Source organism: Cebus imitator, unplaced genomic scaffold, assembly GCF_001604975.1.
Source record: "Cebus imitator isolate Cc_AM_T3 unplaced genomic scaffold, Cebus_imitator-1.0 Scaffold11, whole genome shotgun sequence".
NCBI lineage: Eukaryota > Metazoa > Chordata > Mammalia > Primates > Cebidae > Cebus > Cebus imitator.
This window is the reverse complement of record NW_016107326.1, coordinates 7800751-7825173: the sequence shown is the minus strand read 5'-3', so window position 1 is coordinate 7825173 and position 24423 is coordinate 7800751. Positions and strand designations below refer to the sequence as shown.

Below are 24423 nucleotides of genomic sequence, written 5' to 3'. Positions count from 1 at the left end.
TGGTATAATTCAGTTTGAGTCTGAAGGCCGGAGAGTCATACAGCCAATGTCAACCCCAGTCCAAGGGTAGGAGAATGACAAGAGATGCCCAGCTCAAGTCGTCAGGCAAGAAGCAAAAGGGACAAATGCCTCTGTCCTCTGCTTTATTGTTCTCTTCAGACCCTCAAATGATTGGATGATGCCCACTCCCAAGAAAGGCAGTCTACTGAATTCACTGATTCAAATGCCAGTCTCATCCAGAGATACTCCCAGACACACACCGAAATCACGTTGGATGTGGGCATCCTGTGGCACAGTACACATAAAATGAATCAGCCCACTAGTGGCACAACTCAGCTTCCCTATTTATAACACAGGAATTCCATTTATACTGAAGACAAGACATTTTGCCCTGAGGTCTTGGCCTTCCTAAAGCCAAAGAACCTCTTTCTTTTACCTTGGTACTAGTTTGGTTTTCAGTTGGGCTAAGGTTTTACTTCCCTTGAGGGTGAATCTTTCCTTTATGGCAAGCAAAAGGGCGACTTTGAAGGTTGAAGCCTCGCCCCAGGGCTTCTTGTGGAAATTAGAGGAAGGAACCCATGGAGGCCAAAACCCCCGAGTTCATTATATTAATAGCGGTTTTTTCTCTCCCTGTGTAGCATCTCCCCCAACCTGGAGCTTGAAGCTCTGTTCAAACGACATTTTACTCAGGTGGAATTTTATCAGGGTTCGGTCCTCAATCCACATGACCTTGCAAGAGTCAAGGTAAGGACGAAGAGGTCTGCTTTTATTCCATCTTGGTGGGGTTCAGAGGGGAGGATTTCTGACTCTGTGGTGAGGGAACATACCTTCTGGGATGGCCACGAGTCATATCCTAAACCCCTAATGAGATTAATCAGATACCAGCAAGCTTGATGTCACCGTTCCACTGGTCACAGGACCTCTTTCTGCTGGCATATACAAGACTACCTTTAAGCATACCACACTTGGACTGGTCATACATGAAACTTACTTTGCTGGTTTCCTCAATATTAGCTACTCCTCAAGGAAACTTACTTTGCTGGTTTCCTCAATATTAGCTACTCCTCAAGACCAGTTGTATGGACCCAGTAGTCTTTATAAAACATAATAATCAAGTAATTCCCATATCGAACACTTAAGTTGGACTCAATATAGCTCTGACATCTATTATCTACATTTGAAAGAAACATTAAAGTATAAAATAAAATTTTACTAAGCTATAAAACATTCGAGCTTCCTTTTTTCCCCACCTGGGACTCAGGGTGTAAATCTAAATATATAGTTATCTGATATCATTGATAATGGGCGAATCTTTTTTTCCTAGAACCTGGCAAGTTAGAATCTTCTCATAAAGCACACCTGAGGCTTAGAAGGGACAGGTACAAGGCAAAATGGCATCTGTTACTTCACCTATGTAATATAGATTTTGTAAGCATGTTCAATATTTGCGTGCCAGTGAGTGTAAATTAATATTGTGAATCTACTGAAGTCTAAATGCTGTAATCACCACATCATTCTATAAATAATATAATTGGCCAAGATGAGTAATCCAAAAGGATTTTGATAAATTCTTTGCATCATTAAAGAAATCAGAGACAATTTGTGACATACCATGGAGGATATTATGCCCTCACTCAAAATCCAGGAATGATCTATTAAGCACAACATACCAAGTAGGGCAGATTGCAGACCTGAGCCAGCGTAAGGTTCCTTATGCTTACAGAGTCTGGTTAATCTTAATAGTATCCAGACATGACCCAAGTTATGGCTCATGTGAAATCTTATGAGAACGTAGGGAAACTTGTTATTGTTCGTGGACCTAATTTAAATGCAAGCAATTATTAGCACATCAAACTCATGGTCCCCTCTAAGGAATAAACCCCGGTGGATTCGTGTTTGGATAAGTCAGTAGGTGTATTTTGAGTTCATCTATAACACATCATTTCATACATAGATTTGTTGTCTTTTGAATATCTGAATACTAATTGAATCCTAAGCAATATGGTGATATTATCTGATTTAGAACCCTGATCTCCTGTCAGTCCGTAGAAAATGAAGGTATAAAAAAGGTGAGATGAAGGATTTCAGAGTGTACATTTCTGAATCCCCAGTACTCAGTTAACTTGCTAACTGGAGAGAAGGGGTTTAACCCACCCACCTCCAATTCCTGATGGGAATAATTAGGATGATGGTGCAGATGGTTTGGAAAGGAGGTGGGGAGGAGACTGAAAGGCTTAATTAATTGTTATTTAAAGAAATCTGCAAATCCTACACGTAAGCAGCGATGCCAAATGAAAAGTATAATTACCAAGGTACATGTTGTACCCTCCAACAGCAACAAGATGAAATGTTTATACCATAACAAGAACTTGCAGCCTACACTTTTGACAAAAACTATAATCTCTCAGGCTCTCATGATTGTTTTTTTTTTTTTCTCCCCTTGCAAAGCACCAGCTTCCCCAAGAGCTGTCAAAAGAGAGAGACTACAGTTGAGCGTGGCTATTTATATGTTTGTGTTCTGTGATTTTTCCTTTTGGTGTCTTAGATAGAGTCAGCAGATGCGTGCCTGATCCTTGCCAACAAGTACTGCGCTGACCCGGATGCGGAGGATGCCTCGAACATCATGAGGTAAGTCTTGGGGTGTTGGGGAAGGCCCTGGGCTTGGCGGTCTGTGGCCATTGACAGTCCTTTCGGGTCTTCTGCAGAGGACTCTCTCTGTGAGACCTTTCTGCCCCACGAGCCACCCCACAACTCGCCACCTGCATAGGCCCAGGGGATCCAAGGCTGTGTGTGTGGTTTGAGGCAGTGGCACACAGGGTGTTGCCAACAGGAAGCTCACCCTCAGCAGGTGGCAGCTCCAGGGCTTACAGCTGACCTTGGGTTTGAGATTCCTTGAGACAGAACTAGGAAATAGATTGAGATGGATGCTGGCCTGAATTAAGGTACCGTGTTCCCTAAGGTAAGTGGGCCTGAGATATCTTAATTAAAGGCAGATGCCCTCAGGTGACATTTTGCATTGTCTGGAGATGTTTTTGGTTGTCATAACATCTGGTGCTGCTGGCATCTGGTGGGTAGAGCTCAGGGACACTGCTAACCACCCTGCAATGCACAGCATAGCCCCTACAACAGAGAATTGTCTAGCCTAGAATGTTAATAGTGTCAAGGCTGACAAACCCCTTATTAGGGCTTTCCAAATGTGTCTCCAGCATATTGATTCCTATCACCCCAAAGAAGAGTTTAGTGACCAGTTAGCCTGTTTCATCCAGTTTCCCAAAATTAATGTTCTTTCTTAAAAGCCTTTTCAGTGCTTTTAGTACTAATATGAATCTCTGAGATAATGTACTATAGAACACTTTCCAAATCTATTTGACTACAATCCTCCGCTCCTCTCCCACCTCCTCCCTGGTTTTTCTTCTTCTTCTTCTTCTTTTTTTTTTTTTTTTGTAGAGACAGAGTCTCACATCATCACTGAGGCTGGAGTGCGGGGATGCAATCATAGCTTATTGTAACCTTGAACTCCTGAGCCCAGGTGATCCTCTCACCTCAGCCTCCTGAGTAGCTGGGACTATAGGAATGTGCCACCATACACGGCCAAGTTTAATTTTTTTTTTGTTAGTAGGGACAGAGTCTTACTATGGTCCCCAGGCTGGTCTCGATGAACTCCTAACCTCAAATGATCCTCCCACCTGAGCATCCCAAAACTCTGGGATTACAGGAGTGTATCACTGTGGCCCTGCACTGCCCTCCCCCTGCCCCTGCTTTTTTTTTTTTTTCCAGAACATCTTCTAGAGGAGGTTACGCTGGGAAACACAGCACAGTGCTTAGGCCTGTCAACTGCTCATCTTGGCCCCAACTTCAACGCCTTATTCTTTTCTTAATTCAGAAAAAAGCAACTGTTCAGTTTTTGTTCCTTGCCTAAAGCCAATTGTCATGGCGTGTGACAATGAAATGACTAAAATGTCAAGGCAGTTAGCTCCAGGTAGTTAGAGGCCCTTTGGAATTGCAGAAGAGTTAAGAGGGCTGAGAGAAAATGAGCAAGGGAAGCTTCTGGAGAGATGAACTAAATTCAGGGAGATTTCAGCCTCACTGTCCTCCCAGAAACTCCTGCCTAACTGTGAACAGCCTCTTTCAGGGCCAAAGGTTTCCCCTCTCCCTGCGGCTTGGTTTAATGCCTCCTGAGAACTTACCCTAGGATGAAGGTCAGGAAGTTACCCTTGTGTCATGACAATGTTGGCACCTCCTTTGTCTTTACTTTCCATCAGTGGCCCCAAGTGACGGGAGCTTCCCCATCAGTGAGGCGGGGGAATTCCTCCAGTGCATTTCCGAGGGGCCAGTCCTCCCCTAAGCCTCTGGTCCTTGTGTCTGGCAGGCAACATCTGGCACCGTCTTTTCTTGCCACTCACTTTTCTTTGGCAATACACTTAGTGAGGTCATTTTAAGGAAGTTGATGCATCAACCCTTCTAAGCATTGGGCTTGCCAGGCTGCAGAAAGAGGGTGGAACAGAATCTGGCTTCACGCCTGGGCCCATCTCCTAATCAGTTGCAGCTGCACGGTGGCTACACCAGCCTCAGGTTTGCGTGTGTCACTTGCTCCTTTCTTTGCAGTAAGAAGGGACTTCAACTTTTGACACGTTTTTCTGTCACTGGAAATGATTAAAAAAAAAAAAAGTAACCCTTTAAGGAACCTGGCTTCGCTATCTTCAGAATTCTAAATTATAGGGTCCAGCTCTACAGGGTCCTGTAAGCCCCTTTCTGTTGGTATGGAGATGAGAGACTGTAGCAATAAAAGACACAAGACACAGAGATAGAGAAAAGAGAGTTTGGGCCCAGGGGTCCACTGCCAACTGAAGCCTGGAGTCCGGCAGTGGCCCTGAGTGCTTGGACACTCTGACTTTTAAAGAGTACAAAACCAGGGCCAGGGTAGGTAGGGCGTGGTGCACAGTTGGGGGCAGGGTAGGTAGGGCATGGCATTGGTAGTCAGTGATAGGGTCAAGTACATCATATGTCAGGTAGAGGAGATGAGGTAAGGAGCGTAATGCATCAGCACTTTTTTCATACTTGTCGAGAAAGAACAAAGACATTAAGATTTATGTTACTTTTACTGATGATCTCTTCTAAGTAAAACGGACCCAGGTGCAGAAGTGGAACATGAGAGTAGACGTGGAACGTGACCCCTGAAGCCCCACACATCACATAGAGACAATTAAGCCTCCGGACGTCTGTGGGCCTACCTGACAGCCATCAGGCCTACTGCAAGAGCTTGGAGGAGCGGAGTTTCCTCCTAACTCCTCCGGGGAAGGGGATGTCTTGGCCATTTTGGACCTCTCCTTTCCTAGCTGGCTAAATGGCAGGGGCTTTCCGAACGCTGGCGCTGCCGCACAGCCGAGGTGCCCTCCAGCAGCCATTACACAGTGACAGGGCTTAAAGCATCTTGCCTTAGGTTGATTCCTTTCACAGTGTTGCCGGGGTTCCCACTTCTGACCTGAGAGGTATTAGTAAAAAAATTAAGATCACCTATGAATAACTAAGATCACCTGTGAATAACTAATAACTACTGCGGTTATATTTCTAGTTACTTTCTTCTTCATTATTTATATGGAAATAGGCTGAGGCTTCAGGCTGCTGCCTTGGCACTTGTGGGGTCTCCCCCTACACCAATGGAAAACCAAAAGAAGATGAAACTTAATGTTTTGACCCCACAGAGATGTTTGGGGCTACCTGAGTGATAGCTTTGAAATGGGTGTTTCTCTTAATTGCAGTATTTTATTTAAATCATAACTGTGGTAGGGTTAATATGAAGACACACAGGTACCAGGGTGATTGGCAGGATGAGGAGGCATAGAAATTACTGGTCAAAGGTAGTATCAGAAATGTAATTAAGTAGAGCCAGAATGAGGCCCTGGCAGCAAAAAGAAGTGGGAAGTTCAGGGTTAAAAATGGGCTTTGCCTTTCTCTTATTTGTGTAATCCTCGTTCCTCCTCAGTTTAATGAGACCAGTCTGCCTCCTTTGAAATTAAAATGTCAAAGATCCATTTGAAATGAGCTAATGCAGAAAACTGGCTGAAGCTGTGAACTGCAAGGCAGGGCGGACAGAGGCTCAAAGTCCTTGAGTTATAAGCATGGGCCAACACAACACTTCTTCAAAAATAAAATGAAATCCTTCAAGTGCAAAAACCCAGGGTGAATTTGTGCTGGGAGAGGCTTTCACGTGATCCATTTCCTACTTTCACAAGTTGCAGCTTTTCAGATAAAGCTGCTCCCTGGCTGCCTTCTCTCCATGTCTGCACTAAAAGCGGTGGGGGGCGGGGAGCGGGGAAGGGTGCGCTGCTGGGTGGGAAGTTTGTGGGGTGGTCATAATACATGCACTTGCATTTCTGATTAGGCTTAGGAGGTGGGCCTTTCTGTGGAATTCCATTCTTTAGCTCTCCTTGTCACAGAAGGAAATGTACAATGTCATTTCTCACAGACTTGGTAATGACAAAAACCATAACTTACAAGTGGAGAGAACTTTTAATGATTTCAAAGCATTTTCACATCTGGTCTCCCATTTGCCGCTCATACCAAGCCTGTGAAGTAAATAAAGCAGGTACTGTTGCTCCAAGTGTCCAGATGAGGAAACGGGAACAGAGAGCCCAGGGTTTTCCTAAAGGTCGAGCAGTTCATTAGTACAATGGCTGTGACTGGAACCCAGGTGTTTCCATTCATCTGCGCTCTGCCACTCCCTTTAGTACCATGATTGATGTGGGGAGGACACGTGAGGGCTGAGGTGGGTGCAGGCCATGCCTAACACTGAGTTTGGACTGAGGGCAGGTAGGAGACAATTTTCCACCAGATCGTGACCCCTGCAACGCCTTGGCACTTACGTTTAACCGGAGTTTAAGTCATCATTTTCTCTATTTGCTGTGGAAGGCTGAGTCCTTGATCTCATCCTAAGAGCCCTGCTTAGAAATCATATTTTGTGATAGTGGACAAGCGTGTGTCACAATTAGAACCGTTTGTCATCCTGCTTGTTTGATTGGTCATTGTTGTCTCAAGTTGTTGACTTGGAGAATTGGACTCAGATTGTTTCTGAGCTGGTCCATAGGGTGTGGGAGATTGCAAACCTCTGGAGGCCCCATGATTTGGGCTTGCTTTCAATGTCTGCATAGGCAATAAGCTGGAAGCCCCTGCTCCAGGCTTCCCATTCCCCAGTCAGTACACACTTGCATACATCCTATCCCCAGTGCATCCCAGGGGGACCTCAAATTTTTCATGCCCAGGACACAGACTGTGGCTGCTTTGTGATTTTATTTTCAAACTACCAAGAGGTATGGTGGGAATACTGCTTATCTTAGTGTCTGCAACTCCTCAGGATAGCCCTGGCTGCTGGTCCTGATGCAGGACAGGTGAGCCCCATATTGGGGCTTAGCCCATGAGGGTTTTTAGCTTCCCCCAGGAAAAAATTCAAGGGCAAGCTGGCGGTAGGGCAGACAAAACAGCTTTATTGAAGCAGCAGTATTACAGCTCCGTGACTGCCCCCGCAGAGCAGGGCTACACAGTAGGCAGAGAGTAGCAGCTCTGGGCAGTTCTGCTGTCATATTTATACCTGCTTTTAATTGCATGCAGATTAAGGGGCAGTTTATGCAGAAATTTCTAGGGAAGGCATAGTCACTTCTCAGTCATTGGGTCATTGCCATAGGAAGGCAAGTCCCATGAGCCCAGTAGAGATAGAGGCAAGTTCTTGAGCTCTCTTTCTCACTGTCTACCCTGACATCTGGGTATCAATCATATTAAAGTGCGTCCTCTTTCATGGCCTTCTTTTTTCCTCATGGTGCCTCCCCAAAATTGTATGTAGTGAGAGATGGAACTGGGACTGGAATTCATCCATGCATTACAATTGCTTTCAGGAAGGGACCTAGTGTGTGCCTGTAAAGTTAGGTCACTATGAACATATTCCAAGAGATAGTTGATTTTATAATTGGACAACAGGCTTGAGATATGAAGCATTTCAATCCACTAAGATCTAGTAATATTAATGTTCTGGGGCCTAGAGGATGCAGGGAAGCTCCCAGCTGTGGCCATGGCAATGGGAAACTGATACACCACACTGCTGGGCGTGTCCAATGGAAGGTTGCTTCTGCTCCATCCCCATTTCAGATAGTCCTTAACTGTGTGTAGTATCTGAGCTCTGGCTCTGGAATCAAGTCCTGCCTGCTACCTCAGTCCCATGGGTACCCATTTGAAGACAATAAAATTGATCTTTTGGTCAGACATTATGCATAAGGCAGACCAGTCTCAGCGCTGGTTCTTTCTTTTTCAGAGTAATCTCCATAAAGAACTACCATCCGAAGATAAGAATCATCACTCAAATGCTGCAGTATCACAACAAGGTAGGAATGTGAGAGCCCGCTCCAGGTCTGAAGACACATCCACAGTCCAGCCTCTTCTTTCTGATTATACAGCCTCACACACACACACACACTCACGTGCCCACGTGTGTGCAACTCAAAGACCTGGGTAAAGAGGTGTGATGGTTAAAAATCTCCCTGGGATGTTTCTTTAGTTCAAACAACATGTTTGCATTTGGTCACTGGAAGGATGCTCCTTCTTGTACTGATTCATTCAGGAAGTGTCTATTGGAACCCGAGATTCAGAACTATTGATGTACTGTTAGAGCCCATCCATACTTAAATTACAACAACTTTCATTTTTATGTGCTGTAGTCATGTATTTATTCGGTAAATGTTTATTGAATACCTACTGTGTGATTATCACTCTCCCTGACACTGACAGGAATATCAGTGAAGGAAAAGCCCTATTTTGTGTCCTTGGGGTTTTAGCCATTAAGGTGTAGAATGCTCCAGGCAAGTGAACAATAATAAGATTTCTCTATTTGATACCAGGTGAACAGGTGAGTGCGTAATGTGTTCTGTAAGAGTATAATATGGAACACATTCCCAGAGTCAAGATGAGAATTTACAGAGTTGAATCAGGAAATTCGTAGGCTATCCAGAGATTAAACAGAAAGGAATTTTCCTTGTGTTATAGCTTACATTGGGGGATTGACTGGAAAGAAGACAAATGTCAGAGTCTATGCTGTTTCCCTCTGATTACTTTTCAGTAAACCAGAGTCCAGTCTCTCATTCAAAGGCAATGCTCCTTCTCTCGGCCAGTCAGTACACTCCAAGAAAACAGCTTTAGGGGAGGGAAGGTGGCACCCGGTACCAGTTATGTCCTTAATGAAGCCTAGTAACCAGAGACTGCCCAGTACCTGGAGCCAGGTGTCCTGTCTGCACAGAATAACTCCCTGCTGGGTTATGAGTGACAGCGTACCCCCTCTTATGGGCCATATTCCCTGCGAAATAGGCAGCCAGGTGACCCAGAGAAAACCCCGTTCTGCCAAATGCACCAGCACGATGCCGTTATTTCTTAATTGCTGGCAAGGGCTGGCCCATTTTGCTGTGTGGAGGCCCATCACAGGCTGTCACTGAGTGGAGCCTGCTGTCGATGACTGGCCCACCACCCGGAATGCCTGCCTGCTGCCAACCACTGCCCAGCCGTCAGCAGGTGGCTCCCTTGCAGAACATGTTATTCTCCAGCCAGTGGATTTGGTGGTGGGCACCCAAGGTCACATTCACCTGTTTGTCTCTGTAAAACCCAAGGACACTGAAGAGATAAAGTGAGGATATCAGTAACGTGCAGGCGTCAAGCTGGAGAAGTTTTTGACAGCAGCCCTCGTAGGTGGAGGTGAATTTTATTAGCAAGGTTGTGACTGGTGACAGCTCCTACAGCAAGGAGCTCTCCTTCTTTCATTTGTGATCTGAAATTTCATTTAGTGTGGGAGTGCTTTAAGCTGTTGTTTAGAATTTTGGCTGAATTTAGACTGAATAGGAAAATTAATGTTGTGTGTTTAAAAGGGGCTGTCAGTTCCTTTTTTTCTCTCTCCAATGAGTGCTGATGCAGCATCTTCAAGAAATTAAGGAGGATTTTAGAACTGCAGTTCTTTTCAAACTCAAAATAGCTCAACTGGCCTGGGATTCCAGACAGTCCCTGGTCAGTAATCACATGATCATAGCAACCTGAATGTCTTTGGCAAACCTCTGCCTTGTAATTATTCAGAAATGATGAGAAAGACATCAACCAATTCATGATTATTTGCTTAGAACACATTTGTTTAGAACCATCCCAAACTATTTGAGTTTTAGGGTTGGGCAGAATCACCGATCCTCAGATGATTGGTAAGGACACAAGGAATGGAGTGACTTTGACACAGGACATTTTCTTTTTTGCCCTTTTATTTATCTCTTCTGGAGAAACAACAAAACATCTACTCATCATTTTTTATCTTTCATTCCTTGTAGAATTGCAAGTAGACATTCTTCACCCTGCTTCACAGTTTTGCTGTTTCCTGAGATGCTTCCTACTCTTTCAATGTTTTCTTCCACTTCCCTTTCAACATTTTTTTTCTTTCTCTCTTGGCACCTTTTGCTGCACCCATCCTAGAATCCTAGATGCTTAGAGATCTCCATGCATTACAAGTTGCTTTTGGGAAACGATCTGGTATGTGCCTGTGAAGTTAGGTCACTATGAACATATTCCAAGAGACAGTTTATTTTATAATTGGACAACAAGCTTGAAATATGAAGCATTTCAGTCCCCTATGATCTAGTTATAGGAATGTTGTAGGGCCTGGAGGGATATAGGGAAGCTGCCTACTTCCTTTCCATGTAAAACTGGCCCTGAGTTTGTCATCATCATAATTGTAGACATTTGTGTCATATTTTATGGTTTTAAAAGAGAGCTGTGACATCCATTATCTTCTTTATTACTCATTGGACCATCTGTGCATTTTAGCATCCCAGGGTAACTTCAGAGCAGGGCGTCTAAGCTCTGACAGACAGCGCAACTCTGCTGGGCACAAATCACGGCCACCACTCTGTAGCCAGAGAGTGGGGAGACAGAACGCTGACTGCCACCAACTCTTTAAATGGAGCCACAGCCCATTGAACCAAACTGTGGTTCCCTAGAGTAGGCCTTATAGAAAGGCTGATGCTCTCCAAAGTGTATCTTCTAATATGACTAAACTCCTTGCAGAGAAACATTTTGATGTTGGCCATCTTTGAACACAGAAGAAAGACAATGCAGGGTATCTTCGGATTTGAGTGTAAATGCCTTGATGCTCTTCAAAGACAAATTGGTTTATAACTTCTTGGGAAAGTCACTCCTGATGATTTACCTATCAGTGGATTTTTTATTTTTCCAGAAGACTCTAGTGAAAGAGGCCTTTATCTTTGGAAGCCAAGTTCCATGAGCCCAGTGCAGACAGAGGCAAGTTCGAAGAACTTGCTTTCTCCCTGTCCACCCTGACACTTGGGCAGTCATATTAACGCGTTTTCTCTTTCATGGCCGCCATTGTTCCTCATGGTGTCTTCTGCAAATTGTATGTAGTGAGAGATGGAACTGGGACTGGAATTTATCTCTCCTGGTTTCTTAGGACAGCCTGTTTCCACGTTGCTTCTCCATGAGATGAGGGAGAGGTGGTGAAATAGCAGAAATGAAGGGAAGCCAGATCTGCCGGATCTACTCTTTATATTCTCCATGTTAGGGAGAGAGGATTTGCCTCCAGACTTCTGGCCACTTACACTGGCATTTTTCATCAGACTCAGATTACTTCAAATGGAAAACGACGAAGTTGCCAGAAACAAAGGATTTGCGTTCCTGGGTTGGTCTCCTCTCTTTGTTTCATGCACAGAGATTTCCCTCCCAGCATTCAGCAAGTCACCCTCACTCCTTCCCTGTGTTGGAGAAAATATAATGTCCAAAAAAGGAGGGCCAGAAGCCTGAGATATGGAACAAACTCAACTTTTCTTTTCTTTTGAGATGGAGTCTTACTCTATCCCCAGGCTGAAGTGCAGTGGCGTGACCTTGGCTCACTGCAACCTCTACCTCCCAGGTTCAAGTGATTCTCCTGCTTCAGCCTCCCAAGTAGCTGGGACTACAGGTGTGCATCACCACGCCCAGCTAATTTTTGTATTTTTAGTAGAGACGGGGTTTCACCATGTTGGCCAGGATGGTCTCAATCTTTTGACCTTGTGATCTGCCTGCCTCTGCCTCCCAAAGTGTTGGGATAACAGATGTGAGCCACCACACCCGGCTCTAAACTCAACTTTTCTTTGTAATCACATGCCCAAGTGTCAAGGTGGACAGTGAGAAAGAAAGCTCAAAATGTACCTACAGAACTTAAGCCAGACAGGGCCACATGGGACCCAAGGGTGTAATGCCACGGCCTCATATCCTAGATAGCACATGGGGATAGGACAGACTTTCTTTGAAAGATTTTGCTTGTTTGTTTGAAGGCTCCGTGAAGGTTCAGAGGTGTCTCTTTAGGGCTTGGACCAAAAAAAAATCTCCTTTCACACACAATGCTTGACTTGTTCATTACTTAAACTTAAATTTCTCCTCATTGTTCCCAGATTCTCAGATGATATTACTACAAATGAGTATTTCTCCAGTTAAACCGATGTGCTCTCTATACTGCCTGGGAAATAAAAGGGAAAGTGGCCATCTGAAGCCAGTGGAGAGTAGGGAGAGGAAGGGATGAAGGGAAGGGCTAGTTGTTGGAACTGAGCCTGCAATGTGGGGAAGGTCCTTTGATAGCTTGACAGCAATTACTACTTCTTGTGGCTTCTCCATGAGACTATTTTAACCATGCTCTCATCAGAGAGGTCACAGTCATCTCTCCCTGGGGTAACTACTTTTGGCTTAGGATGCACAACATTGTCATAGAAGTGGATTTTGCAGGAAGGAATTTCACAAAAGTGGTATTTTTGAAAGCAGAGTGTGGAGCCCTTGGATTTGCTCTTTGTTTTCACAGTGGAGTCTTCCATCCTTCTAGTTCAACTATTGTATGTTGTTCTGAAAGTGAAGGGAAGGCTCCCTTGGTGTTCCTTGTGTTTGCTGAGATGTGCAGAGAAGTAATAATATCAAAGCCATAAAGCCTTGGGATTAGCAGAGACTTGGATGAGCTCTCTGATTCCACCTCCTAGTATAGAGCAAATGTTCTTTCCATAGTAATTTGGAGAAATACTTACTGGGTCTTAGGGACACAGACCTTGCAATTGTTAAGGTAACCCTCTCCATTTGGTAGACAAATTACATCCTTAGGAAGTTCGTTTATAAAACAAGACAAAAATCCGCTTTTTTGGAATAGATGCCAGTCTTAATTCTGGCTTCTAGAACAAAGCAGGACAAACCTAATCTTGGACACAGCAGTACCTGAAGTATTCAGATGTAACCATCATGTCTCTCTGAGGACAAGAGCCTTCTTCAGGCCAAATATTACTGGCTCTCTTAACTGTTCCTCAAAAGATTTTTTCCAGATGCTATCTCTTCTTGTCTTTGTCACTTTTCTCTGCAAGTTATTCAGTTGATCATTTTCCCTCTTTAAATCTGACTGAAAACTGGATCAAGTACTCTGGAACTGGTCTGACCAGTTTACAACAGAATGAAATGTTCATTTCCCTTGATCTGGAGAGCATTTCTAACAAGTAAACACCGGCTTTCTCTGTAATATCACATGGCTGGCCTAAAATTTGAGGTTTTAGTTACCCACACACTTAAATTTAGGTTTGTGCGTTTTGTTTTATTTCTCTCCTGCCTGCTGCCAAGCTAGGTCTTCTCATTTTGAATTTATAAAGTTGATTTGTTTTAACCTAAATGCTGTACTTGACATGAAAGCCTTGTAAATCTTTTTACTTTGGTCTTTCGCCGATTTTTCCAACTCTGGAGAACCTTTTGAACTTTGATACTTTCATCCAATGTATTTTCTATGACTCTCTGCTTCATGCCACTTAAAAATAATTGGATGAGCATGCCTCTGGGTCCTTGCCTCAGGGCCTGAGAAGAGTTGAATAGGACCAGTCCATTTGCAAGAGATTGGAAATGTCAATATTGTGATTTACCTGATGTTTTAGGGCAGTGGTTCTCAAAGTGTGGCCCCTACATCAGCAGCGTTAGCATCACCTCCAACATGTTAGAAATGCCAGATTCTCCAGCCTTACCCCGGACTACTGGATCAGAAATGCCAGCAGTGGGGCTTGAGAGGTCAGCAATCTGTGTTTTCACAAAGCCTGCAGGTGATTCTGATGCCTGCTCCTAATGCCTGGGAGTCACTGATCTGGAGTATTGGAAAGGCAGGTAAAAAAGAAATGGAAAATATACAGGCATTTGGCAATCTTATGGTCCATTTGAGGACTCAACCTAACAATTTAGCTAGCCATCTTAGTAACCTGGGCTGATCGAGGGGAAATTCCCTCTGGGCTCTATTTGGCCAAATGACAAATCCAGGGGAAGACTTAAGCTTAGTAGGTACAGAGACAACAATCCAGAGAGACTGAAGTGTGATGAGCAGAAGAGTTGCATAAAACAGCAAACATCAGACCCCAGCAAGGGAAAAGAAGGGCGAGTCTGAATGGCCCTGCATGATTGGGCAATGCTTCGTATCCCAGAAGAAATTTTAAACAGCTGAACATTTAACAGAGCAAGATCTCATACCTGCTTTTGTTTCCCCAGGCCCATCTGCTAAACATCCCAAGCTGGAATTGGAAGGAGGGTGATGATGCAATCTGCCTCGCAGAGCTGAAGTTGGGCTTCATAGCCCAGAGCTGCCTGGCTCAAGGCCTCTCCACCATGCTTGCCAACCTCTTCTCCATGAGGTCATTCATAAAGGTAACGTCTCGTCTTATTAGAGCACATTAGCTCAGGATTCTATTTGTCGTGGGGTTGAGTAGAGAGCACAGCTTAAACTCAAAACAGATCGACGGACTCTAACCACTTGGGTTAAGGAGAAATTCCTTGTTACGGATTTGGGCATGAAGCCAGCTTTTTTCAAAATTATGTTTTTATTTTTATTTGGCACATCCATGGCCATTAAATGATTGTTCAAAGCACAATCCTCTCTTTTTCTTTTAGATAAACCACATGTTTATCTATCAACAAAGCCTCTGCTGTTAAAACAAAAATATGATTTATATACGTTCCATATGGCAACAGAGCGCCTAAAGAAAAGAATTATCATTTTGCTCTTTTATATCAAGTGGCTGGTGGACCTCTCACTGTGTGGATAAATGCAGACCATGTGTTGGTGCTGAAGCCCAAACCCCAACAACGTAATTCATTTATTTATTTCTGCACAATCAAGGAGGCCAGCAGGACTGACACACCGCAGTTGTTTGAATGGAGAGCCAAACAATGTACTGAGTCCTCGGCAGCAGCGCCCTTTGCCCCGAGAGACAGGCAGTCTGAATGTGTTCATGTCCTTGTCAGAGCTGGTTGGGCAGCCACTCTAAAATCCCCAGGTTGCCCATACCTGCTGCACCAGTGCAGGCAAAGAGAGAAAAAAACCAAATCTGTCCTCACAGGGTGGACCAGGTTAGGAGTGTGTTTCTTGGGCCTTGCATTGAGCATCCAGCCCCTACCAAGGAGGCTTCTGGAGCCTAGGATAACAGTCATTTCAGTTCTTATCCTTAGACTGTTCTTAGATTAGGCAGTCAAGGTGACAAACCAGTGTATAAAACAGGTCTAGCCTGGGCCTTTCTGATATGCCATGAGAGGCAGTTAGCTCTGGATCCAGGCTTACATCCTTCCTCTTGTTATAGAAGGAGCAGAATTAATAGCAGGCGAGGTGGGAAATTACATCCTTAGAAAGTTCATGAGTCAGCACAAGGTCCGTAAAGGAGGCCAGAAGCTCTGCCATCAAAGGTGTAAGACCTCCTGCCTTTTGCTGTGTGGCTGCCTAATCCACTGCCAAGTTTCTTGATGGTATTGAGGAAATGACCGTGGTTGCATTAAGAGGGGTGGACGGGAAGCATGAGGATACAGATGTGTTAGTGCTCACCATGGGTACCTATGAGTGATATTATTTAGAGCAAGAGTGTTTTTTTAGGTCCTTACCCACTGTACCTGCCAAATTATCATTATGTAGCCAACTGATAGTTAACATTGCTCTACATCAAAGAACAAATTACTTTGGAGCTCCTTCAGTCACTTTAGCAACACTCATAGCAAGGGATACCTTGATATAAAAAATCCTCCTGCGCTCATTACGCAGCCAAAGGTCTCAGCTCAACAGAACTCCAAGCTCACATCCAGCTTACAAATAAAGACGCTGCATTCCTTTAAGTGTCTTCTTTAATCCAGGCTGCTCTTGTCCTGCATGGGCAGAACTGAATGGAGGTGGCAAGGAGGTCTGTGTAGCTGTGTTTAGAGACAAGACCCTGAAGCCAGATGTAGCCATGTGTCTCCCAGGGCTCTTATGTTCAACGTGAGAAGCCCAGACTCAGGATAAAGGACTGTCACCAAGAGAACTTCTCTGGCTCTTTCAATCAAGCTTTGGTGGTTTTCTTCCAGGGAATGGCCCATGGGACCAAGCACATGGTGTGTGGAGCTGTGCTCTGCTTCCTTGTGTTAATGTAACATAGGCCTTGGCAGGGCCCCACCGCATATGGGGCCCCCTGACATGCGTATGTTTTGATTTTGTGGTGCCTGCATGGTAACTAGAGCTGTCTGTCAAGGAAATTAATAAAATGGATGTGATGCTGATTCTTCAGTGCTATTAGCAGCAGGGAAAACCTCTGCCCAACTTTCCTCGGGACCCTGATGGGCCTCACCTCTAAAGCCAAGGACGTCCCCTCCAGCTCAGCTAATCCCATTGCCAAGTTCCTGTTTAGGAAGAGCCTGTGGGAAAGGCTGGGCCTGGCCCTGGTGTAACTAAAAACACATTTTCCTCCGGGGGTTATGTTACCACATTATTTCTGTGTAGGGCCAACTCCCGCCTGTTTGGAAGTAGCTCTCTGAATATGGCCTTTTGACACTGAGATGGTCTTTGTGTTGGAATTCGCTGAGGTGCATGACCTGGAAATCACGAGGCTTCCCTTCGTATATTTTTCTCACTGAAAATAAAGATGCCTTATTCATGTGCTCCCCGCTCTGTATTGCTATCTTTGTTTACCTACCTCCAAATCCCAGATCTTTGTCTCTTTTAGATCATGTTGCTCTCCTTGACATGTTTTATGCATTCTCTCCCATTCCAGGGATCACAAAGCCCTCATATATTCTTGTTGGGCATGGGGCAGGTGGAAAAGTAAATCTACAAATAGATTATCGTTTATAGGATTGCTTCCTTCTCCAGTGACCTCTGTATCCTATGACGGAGAATTCATCAGGCCTATTAGGGGGACAAGCAGGCCTATTAGGATGGATGGAAAAGGGATGAGGCTTTGGCAGCACTTGATCCTTTGGGAACCTTTAGCATTTCTGGAAGCCAAAGGTAAAGTGTGAACTCAACCTCTCCCTTGCCCTGGGCCGGTCATGTCTGTCTCTTGGTGCTGCAGAACCCCTGCTAAAATGAGAGAAACAAGACTGTAACAGTGAACGTGTAGCACAGGCAGAATCACAGTGACTATCCACTGGGCTGTTTAATTTAATTTTAATTTTTTATAGAGACCGTTCTCTGTATGTTGCCTAGGTTTGTCTCAAACTCCGGGATTCAGGTGATCCTCCTGCCTCAGCCTCCCAAATTGCTGGGATTATATAGGTGTGAGCCACTTACACTGGGCTTCTTATCATGTATGAGACCAAATGCCAAGAGTGAAAGTGAGGTGACATGTTTAATAAAAGAAACAGGGACTACTGGCCAGGCGTGGTGGCTCACACCTGTAACACCAGCACTTTGGGAGGCGGAGGCAGGTAAATCACCTGAGATCAGGAGTTCGAGATCAGCCTGGCCAATACGGTGAAACTTCTTCTCTACTAAAAACACAAAAATTAGCTGGGCATGGTGGTGCATGCCTATAGTTCCAGCTACTCAGGAGGCTGAAGCAGGGGAATCGCTTGAATCCAGGAGGCAGAAGTTGCAGTGGGCCGAGATTGTGCCACTGCACTCCAGCCTGGGCAACAGAGCAAGACTTCATCTCAAAAAAAAAAAAAAAAGAGAGAAAGAGGGAGGGAATACTGGTATTACAGGAATCACAAAAGAAGGCCCAGCCTGGAAATACCAAGAAATATGGGGCAATCCTTCTTTCTCTCCCCACCAATGCCACTCTCAAAGATACCAATCCTAGGACTCCAAGTCATTACCCCTGAAAACCTTCCTCCTGTGTGGATATATCTCCAAATTGATCTAAACTTTTTAGGAATCTTTTTATATTTTTAGCCCATATCTTTGGGAGTAATGAATTTCTGAAGTTTGCTAACTACTGTTAAAGATTTTTTTTTTCTGGCTATTTGTCCCTCATTTACTCCACCTAAACTTCAAGGCAGGCCCTCTGCAACTTTTGCTGTGCTAGGATTTAACAAATCTACGGTAATTTTACATCTAATATTTTTAGGAATGAGACTCAAGTTGGGAATCCAGGGGTCCTCCAGCTCAGCAGCTGTTGTTAGGGACGGGTTAAGCATTTTGTGCAATGGGGTCTTGTTTGAACCCTTGAGTTCCTTTAAGGAGTTCATATGAATACTCTGGTGCCTGTGACTTATCTGCATCAACATTATCAGCCAGCCCTGGAGCATCCTGTTCATTTGCCACTGGCTAGTCTCCTACCCTGGCCTGTCAGGTTCCAGGAAGAATCTCCCTGATATCATCTGTGAAGACCCAGGCAATGAACTTACTTAGTGTATCTGCCATTGCCTCAGCCCTGAATAAGTGGCCACACTTACTCTTTACTTGGCTTCCTCACTTGGATATAATTTAAGATCTCCATTGATTTTTTTATTTGTTTGTTTTTGTTTTTGAGTCTCGCTAGGCATACTTAGCTTTCTCTTCGGCGTATGAGGTTTCAAGTTGGGGCTTGGCTTGCCATCTTTATGAATTGTGCTATTATTCTTACTAGGATTAGCTGTCTTTGCACATGACGAATTGTATGTGCGTGTGTGTGTGTTTAGAGGGTGATTAACTCTTAAAATTGTTTTTCAATCTACGTCGAGACTTCCAATTTAGCACATTTAAATAGTTCTCAGAATTGCCAACGATTTTAACTCTGTTAATCTATCATTTTATACATACACACACACACACACACACACACACACACACACACACACACAACCTGGAACATGGTATGCTCTCCATGATTATTTCTTTGTTGAATAAATCAGTTTTGAGAATGAAGAAAATATGTTATGCATTTCTTGTGTTTTTTTCCCTATGCCACAAGACTTGGAATTTGCGGGTGAAATATTACTTAATATCGATAACAGCACACCCTCCTCTGTCAAGTTTTCAGTTTCAGAATGAGAAAGCACTAGAGGAATCAGAAGCATGCTATTCACATTGTATCTTGGCTGAAGTAGATATGGCTGGACACACAAAGTTTCTGTTCATTGTCCCTGTGACTGTATGGAGATAAACTTTCAGCAAACATATTCCCATAGTCCTAGCGCTAAGCATAGCCAAGGGAATCACTTAAATATTTTTAGCCTGAGTTATATTTATGTGTATATGTGTGCTTGTACATATGTATGTATAGAATTAGTCTGGCTTAGGAGCTAAAAATGTAAATCAAGAACTTTTAATAATAGCTAAAAAATACTGATTCGTATGTGCTAATTCCTGTATTAAGTGCGTTAGCTGCAGTATCACATTTAATTCTCACAATGACCCTACCCAAACTTCTCACTACTATTATTCTAATTTTACAATGGCAGACACTGTGGGTTAAGAGAAGTTCAGCAACCTGCTTGAGGATGTATAGTTTGGAGTTGACAAACTCAGGAGTTCAAACCCACGCAAACTGGTTCCAGGTTTGCCCTCTTGAGTATGCTGAAAGGACCTGTGAGAAACGAGAAGAGAAAACTTTAGCTAGTGCCATCATCTTAGCACAAATCTTAGCTTTCTTTAGTTCATTCAATATAAACTATTGATGCAATAGAAATGCCCCAGGCACCTACCGTATTCCAGACAGTGCGCTAATCCCATCAGCACCCTTATGGCTAGGAGGCTCTGGTAAGCTTCAGAATGCTTCTGCTCTGACTTGGATGTATGGGCACATATTTGCATACCTCCGTTCTGTGCACCTTCTTTACCCTTCTCTCTGGCCAGCTCTGCAAAGGCAGAGGTCACTGAATCATAACAGGTATCCTAGGTTGGGCTGAGTCAGGGTAAGGAATGAGCTAGGTTCCCAAGAAGGGACTGACATTACACACTGCTCTGTTGAGGAGGTGAAACTAATTAGAGTCTAAACCAAGTGAGCCTGAAGGGCTGGGGATGATTAGGTAGGTGCTTCTGGGAGAAAGTAAGTATATTAGGGTTCTGCACAGAAACAGTGCAACTCTGTGTGTGTGTGTGTGTGTGTGTGTATGTGTGTGTGTGTGTGTGTGTGTGTGTGTGTGAGAGAGAGAGAGAGAGAGAGAGAGAGAGAGACAGAGAGAGAGAGAGAGAGATACTGATTATAAGGAATTGACCCACATGGTAATGGTGGCTGGGAAATCCCAAGTTCTATAAACTGGAGACCCAGGAAAGAAGGTAGTATAGTCTCTGTCTGCGTCTGAACACCTGAGAACCAGGAAAGTCAATGGTATAAGTTTCAGTCTAGATCTGAAGGCAGGAGGAGACTGATGTCCCAGCTTAAGACTGACCATCAGGCAGAGGGAGCAAATTCTCCGTTACTCCTCCTTTTTATTCTATTCAGGCAGGCCTTCAGTGGGTTAGATGAAGCTTACCCATATAGGGTGGGTTGAGGGTGTCGTGGGCAATCTGCTTTACTCAGTCCACCAATTCAAATGTTAATCTCATGCAGAAACACCCTCCACCCTCACAGACACACCTAGAATAATGTTTAACCAAATATCTGGGTACATCATGACCCAGTCAAGTTAACATTAATCATCACAGCAAGCAATTCTTACTGTCTGGTGGGTGTAAGCTCTGCTAACCAGGTTGAAGCAGAACTCAACCTTGCATGGCAGGGTTGGGGTTGACAAGATCTCTGAAATGGGGCCAGGGCTGCAACCGACAAGGCTGGGATGGAGCTGGCACTCTACATAGGAAAGAACAACTAGTGGCAACAGAGTAGAGAGTTTGTCTGGCAAAGTAAACCCCCATGGTGGAATTAGATAGGGAGATGCAAGATGTTGCTTACTCCATTACCAGCGGACAATGTCACCTTAACCACAGATGGCATTATGACAGCAGACTTCGGCACATATTCCTCACCAGTGGAGAGCAGCTCCCAATACAGTTATACTCACTTCCTTGGTAATCTCAATTCTTCTCATTGCTTTTAGATACGTAGATGACTTCCACATTTATATTTCCATAAAGAGCCTCTCGCCTAAACCCAGCATCGTCTATTCAACTGCTGATCAATATCTGCATTTGAATATCCCATCTCCTCTCAGACTTAACATATCCACAATCAAATTCCTTTCTTTGTCCACAAAACTGTTCTTCTCTCATTTCACAATTGGCAATGCCATCCTTCCCGTGGCTGAAACTAACAATTCTGGAGTCACCCTCAACTCATTTAAAAAAATTTATTTATTTGCCCTCAAACACCACATTCAATACAGCAGGACATCCTGTTGGTTCAAGTTTCAAAATGTTCCCAGAATCGGAGCATTTTTCACCACCTGCACTCTTACTACTAACTCCAAACCACGAACATGCCTCTCCTAGAGTACTGTACCAGCCTCCTAACTGGCCTGTCTGTTCTACCCTCACCATCCCCTGCTCCAATCTATTTTCAATAAAGCATCCAGAACAAGCTTCCTAAACATGAATCAGATCCTGTCACTCCTCTGCATAAGTCTCTCCGTGATGTCGCATCTCATCTGAAGTCTCTACAATGGCCTGCAGGTCCTAAGCAGTCAGGTTTCTGGGACCTCATTGGCCTAAGTCCTAAGTGTTCTTATGTTAGCCACACTCCCTTGGGCTGCTCTAGGGAGTTTTACTTGTGGTTCCCTCTGGTAGGCTATTCCTCCCCTGAGTAGCTTCTTGGTTTCCCTCTGTCTAACTCTTCTTGTCTTTGCTGAATACTTATTTCTTAGTTGAGTCTGTCCTCTGAGACATTAGAACTACATTTTAAAAGGGATTAAAAGTGAACTCTTAATTGAAGTATAATAAAAGTGTGCATATAATAAATGCACAACCTGTTAAATACTTACACTCTCCCTACTGTCATGTAACCAGGACCTAGATTAAGAAATAGTACCTTATAAATATCGCAGAACCCCTTGTTTTTTAAAAAATAAGTCAGATGACAGTACATGATTGGGTCTGTTTCTGGATTCTCTTGGGAGAATTGACATCTCCACAATACTGAGTTCTCCAATCTATGAATATGGTGTATCTTTTATACAGGGGTACTTTATGATTCAACAATTTCTCTGGCAAATACAAGAAAATCAAGAAGAAAGTAAACTCATGCAAGCTCTCTGAGGCTGCTGAGGATCTCTAGAAAGAGTAGATGTCCCACTTCATATTCTGCAGGAAGTATATAGCTGTTATTCTCAGCTTCATGAGGGGATAAATTTTCCATGTGGAAAAAACATCAGAATTGCATTTTAGAAATTTGCACCCCCCTCCCTCTCCACACATCATGCATCTACATCCTTATTTACTCTCTTGGCTTTGTTTTTTCCCACGGCACTGTTTGGTGTTTATTGCCTCTTTTCTCTGGGACAATGTGAGCACTTTGAAGCTGGGGTTACTTGCTGAATCCTCAGTGCCTAGAATAGCGCCTGACTCATCATAGGTACTCAATACATGTTTGTTGAGTAAATGAATGCCTCAGTTGGCGTCAACCTAGCCTGGCCAAGCCTGTATAACGGATAGCTGGGTGGGACCAGGACCAGCAAGGACTTGTAATTTCGTGTGATTTTGGTGCGGAAAACTTCTTCCTTTGCTACTGTACATGATTCCCTTGCCAAATTATAGAGCTTTGATTCAATGTAGAAATGTGAAGTGCAAAGCTCCATAATCCTTGGTGAGGATTGCATGGAGGCTGGTTAGATTTGGTTATAAACCACTTTGACTGCCAGAAAATCCAGCCAGTGTGTTATTTAATTTCACAAATCAAAAATAAACATCCATGAATTGAAATGAATTTGCGAAACCTCAGTATCCCTTTTGGGTCAGCTTCATTGTGTACCTGCTTTTCACCCTATTTGGACCCCTTTAGATCAGAGGCTTCCATGCAAGATGCTGCCTTCCCGTATGCCACTCAGTCTGACTAAGACCACTAACGCCCACTGGAAAGTAGAATAACTTCTGTGAAAACTATTTCCAATAAAGAGCAGAGTAATCCGTGAGCTATTAACAGGGACTCGGTTCCCCTATGGCCCTGGTAATTTCTAGAACATTGAATTAAAGAGTTCTCAGACCTTTACAAATTCTCAAGGCAAACATTATTAGCAAAAGAAGCCCTTACAGCATGTTAGAAGATTTCCAGAAAATGTCAATGGAACTTCTGAATAAAATAAAAGAAGTTGAAACTCCTTTCCCCATCTTCTCCCCTTCTCCCTCCTTCCCCCTAACATGATTAGAAAGTCATTTCATGTGTCTTATATGTTTGGTGAATCAAAGGCAAACGTACATGATTGATGGTGACAGGGAACACATTTAACTCATTATTCTTTACTTTGCAGCAAAATGATTTGTGTAAACTGTCTGCCTAGCATTAAAGGTAAAGCAAACTTAGAAACCCCAAAATGTTATATTTTCATCTAATATTTTCCTTTTGGTTTTATAGCTGTAATCACATATGGATTCTTTTATTTGGCTCTTGGCATGGACTGAACAAAGGGAAAGGCAGCACAGAAACATTACATAACATATACACAGAGCCTGGTGCTCAGCGAGGATGGAGCCTGAGAAGTGGCAATGGTCAGGACTTAATGCAAAAATTCAGGAGAAGCGGACACTTACCCTGGCCCTTCTCGGCTGGCAGGGTATTGTCACTGATGTGAAATATGGGCCATCTTCTTGAACAACCTCTGGCCAAGTATCAGTCTGAGCTCTTTCAGAGATAATTGGCCTTTAATTAATTGCATGTATTCCTGAGTCCGCCTGGGTATCCACGGGCTGGGTCCATTCTGCCTCCCCGCTCTTCCAACTTTTTAACTTTGAGTACCATCCACTGTTAGTGATTGTTAAGTGAAAATCGCAAAATCCTATGTAAGCCATAAGGAATAAAAGCTCAGATTTCCTTATTAAGTCTATTGGTTATTACTGCCTTAAAGTGATACTAAGTGCGAATGTATGTCCAGAACAATGATGAGGAATTTGGAACTCTGAGGCAACTATTTTATACATCTAGGGTATACAAAACAAGGAACCACCATTGATTTAATGCTGTGAGTGTTCTGTTAAGAATTTTGGAATTACAGTAGTATTTTACATTTGCACAGCACTTTTCAGTTTACATGATATACTTTTTTTTTTTTTTTTTT

General features: G+C 43.7%; 1 protein-coding gene across 29 annotated transcripts in view; it reads left to right on the top strand.

The window, feature by feature from the left end:
- KCNMA1 (potassium calcium-activated channel subfamily M alpha 1) overlaps positions 1 to 24423 on the top strand; it is a 768447-nt gene that overhangs the window by 553515 nt on the left and 190509 nt on the right. For all 29 annotated transcript variants that reach the window (XM_037727278.1, XM_037727288.1, XM_037727276.1 and 26 more), the window contains exons 11-14: positions 639 to 744; positions 2546 to 2628; positions 8300 to 8369; positions 14551 to 14706. In XM_037727278.1, coding sequence (XP_037583206.1) covers positions 639 to 744; positions 2546 to 2628; positions 8300 to 8369; positions 14551 to 14706 — 415 coding nt within the window. The remainder of the gene's footprint in view (positions 1 to 638; positions 745 to 2545; positions 2629 to 8299; positions 8370 to 14550; positions 14707 to 24423) is intronic.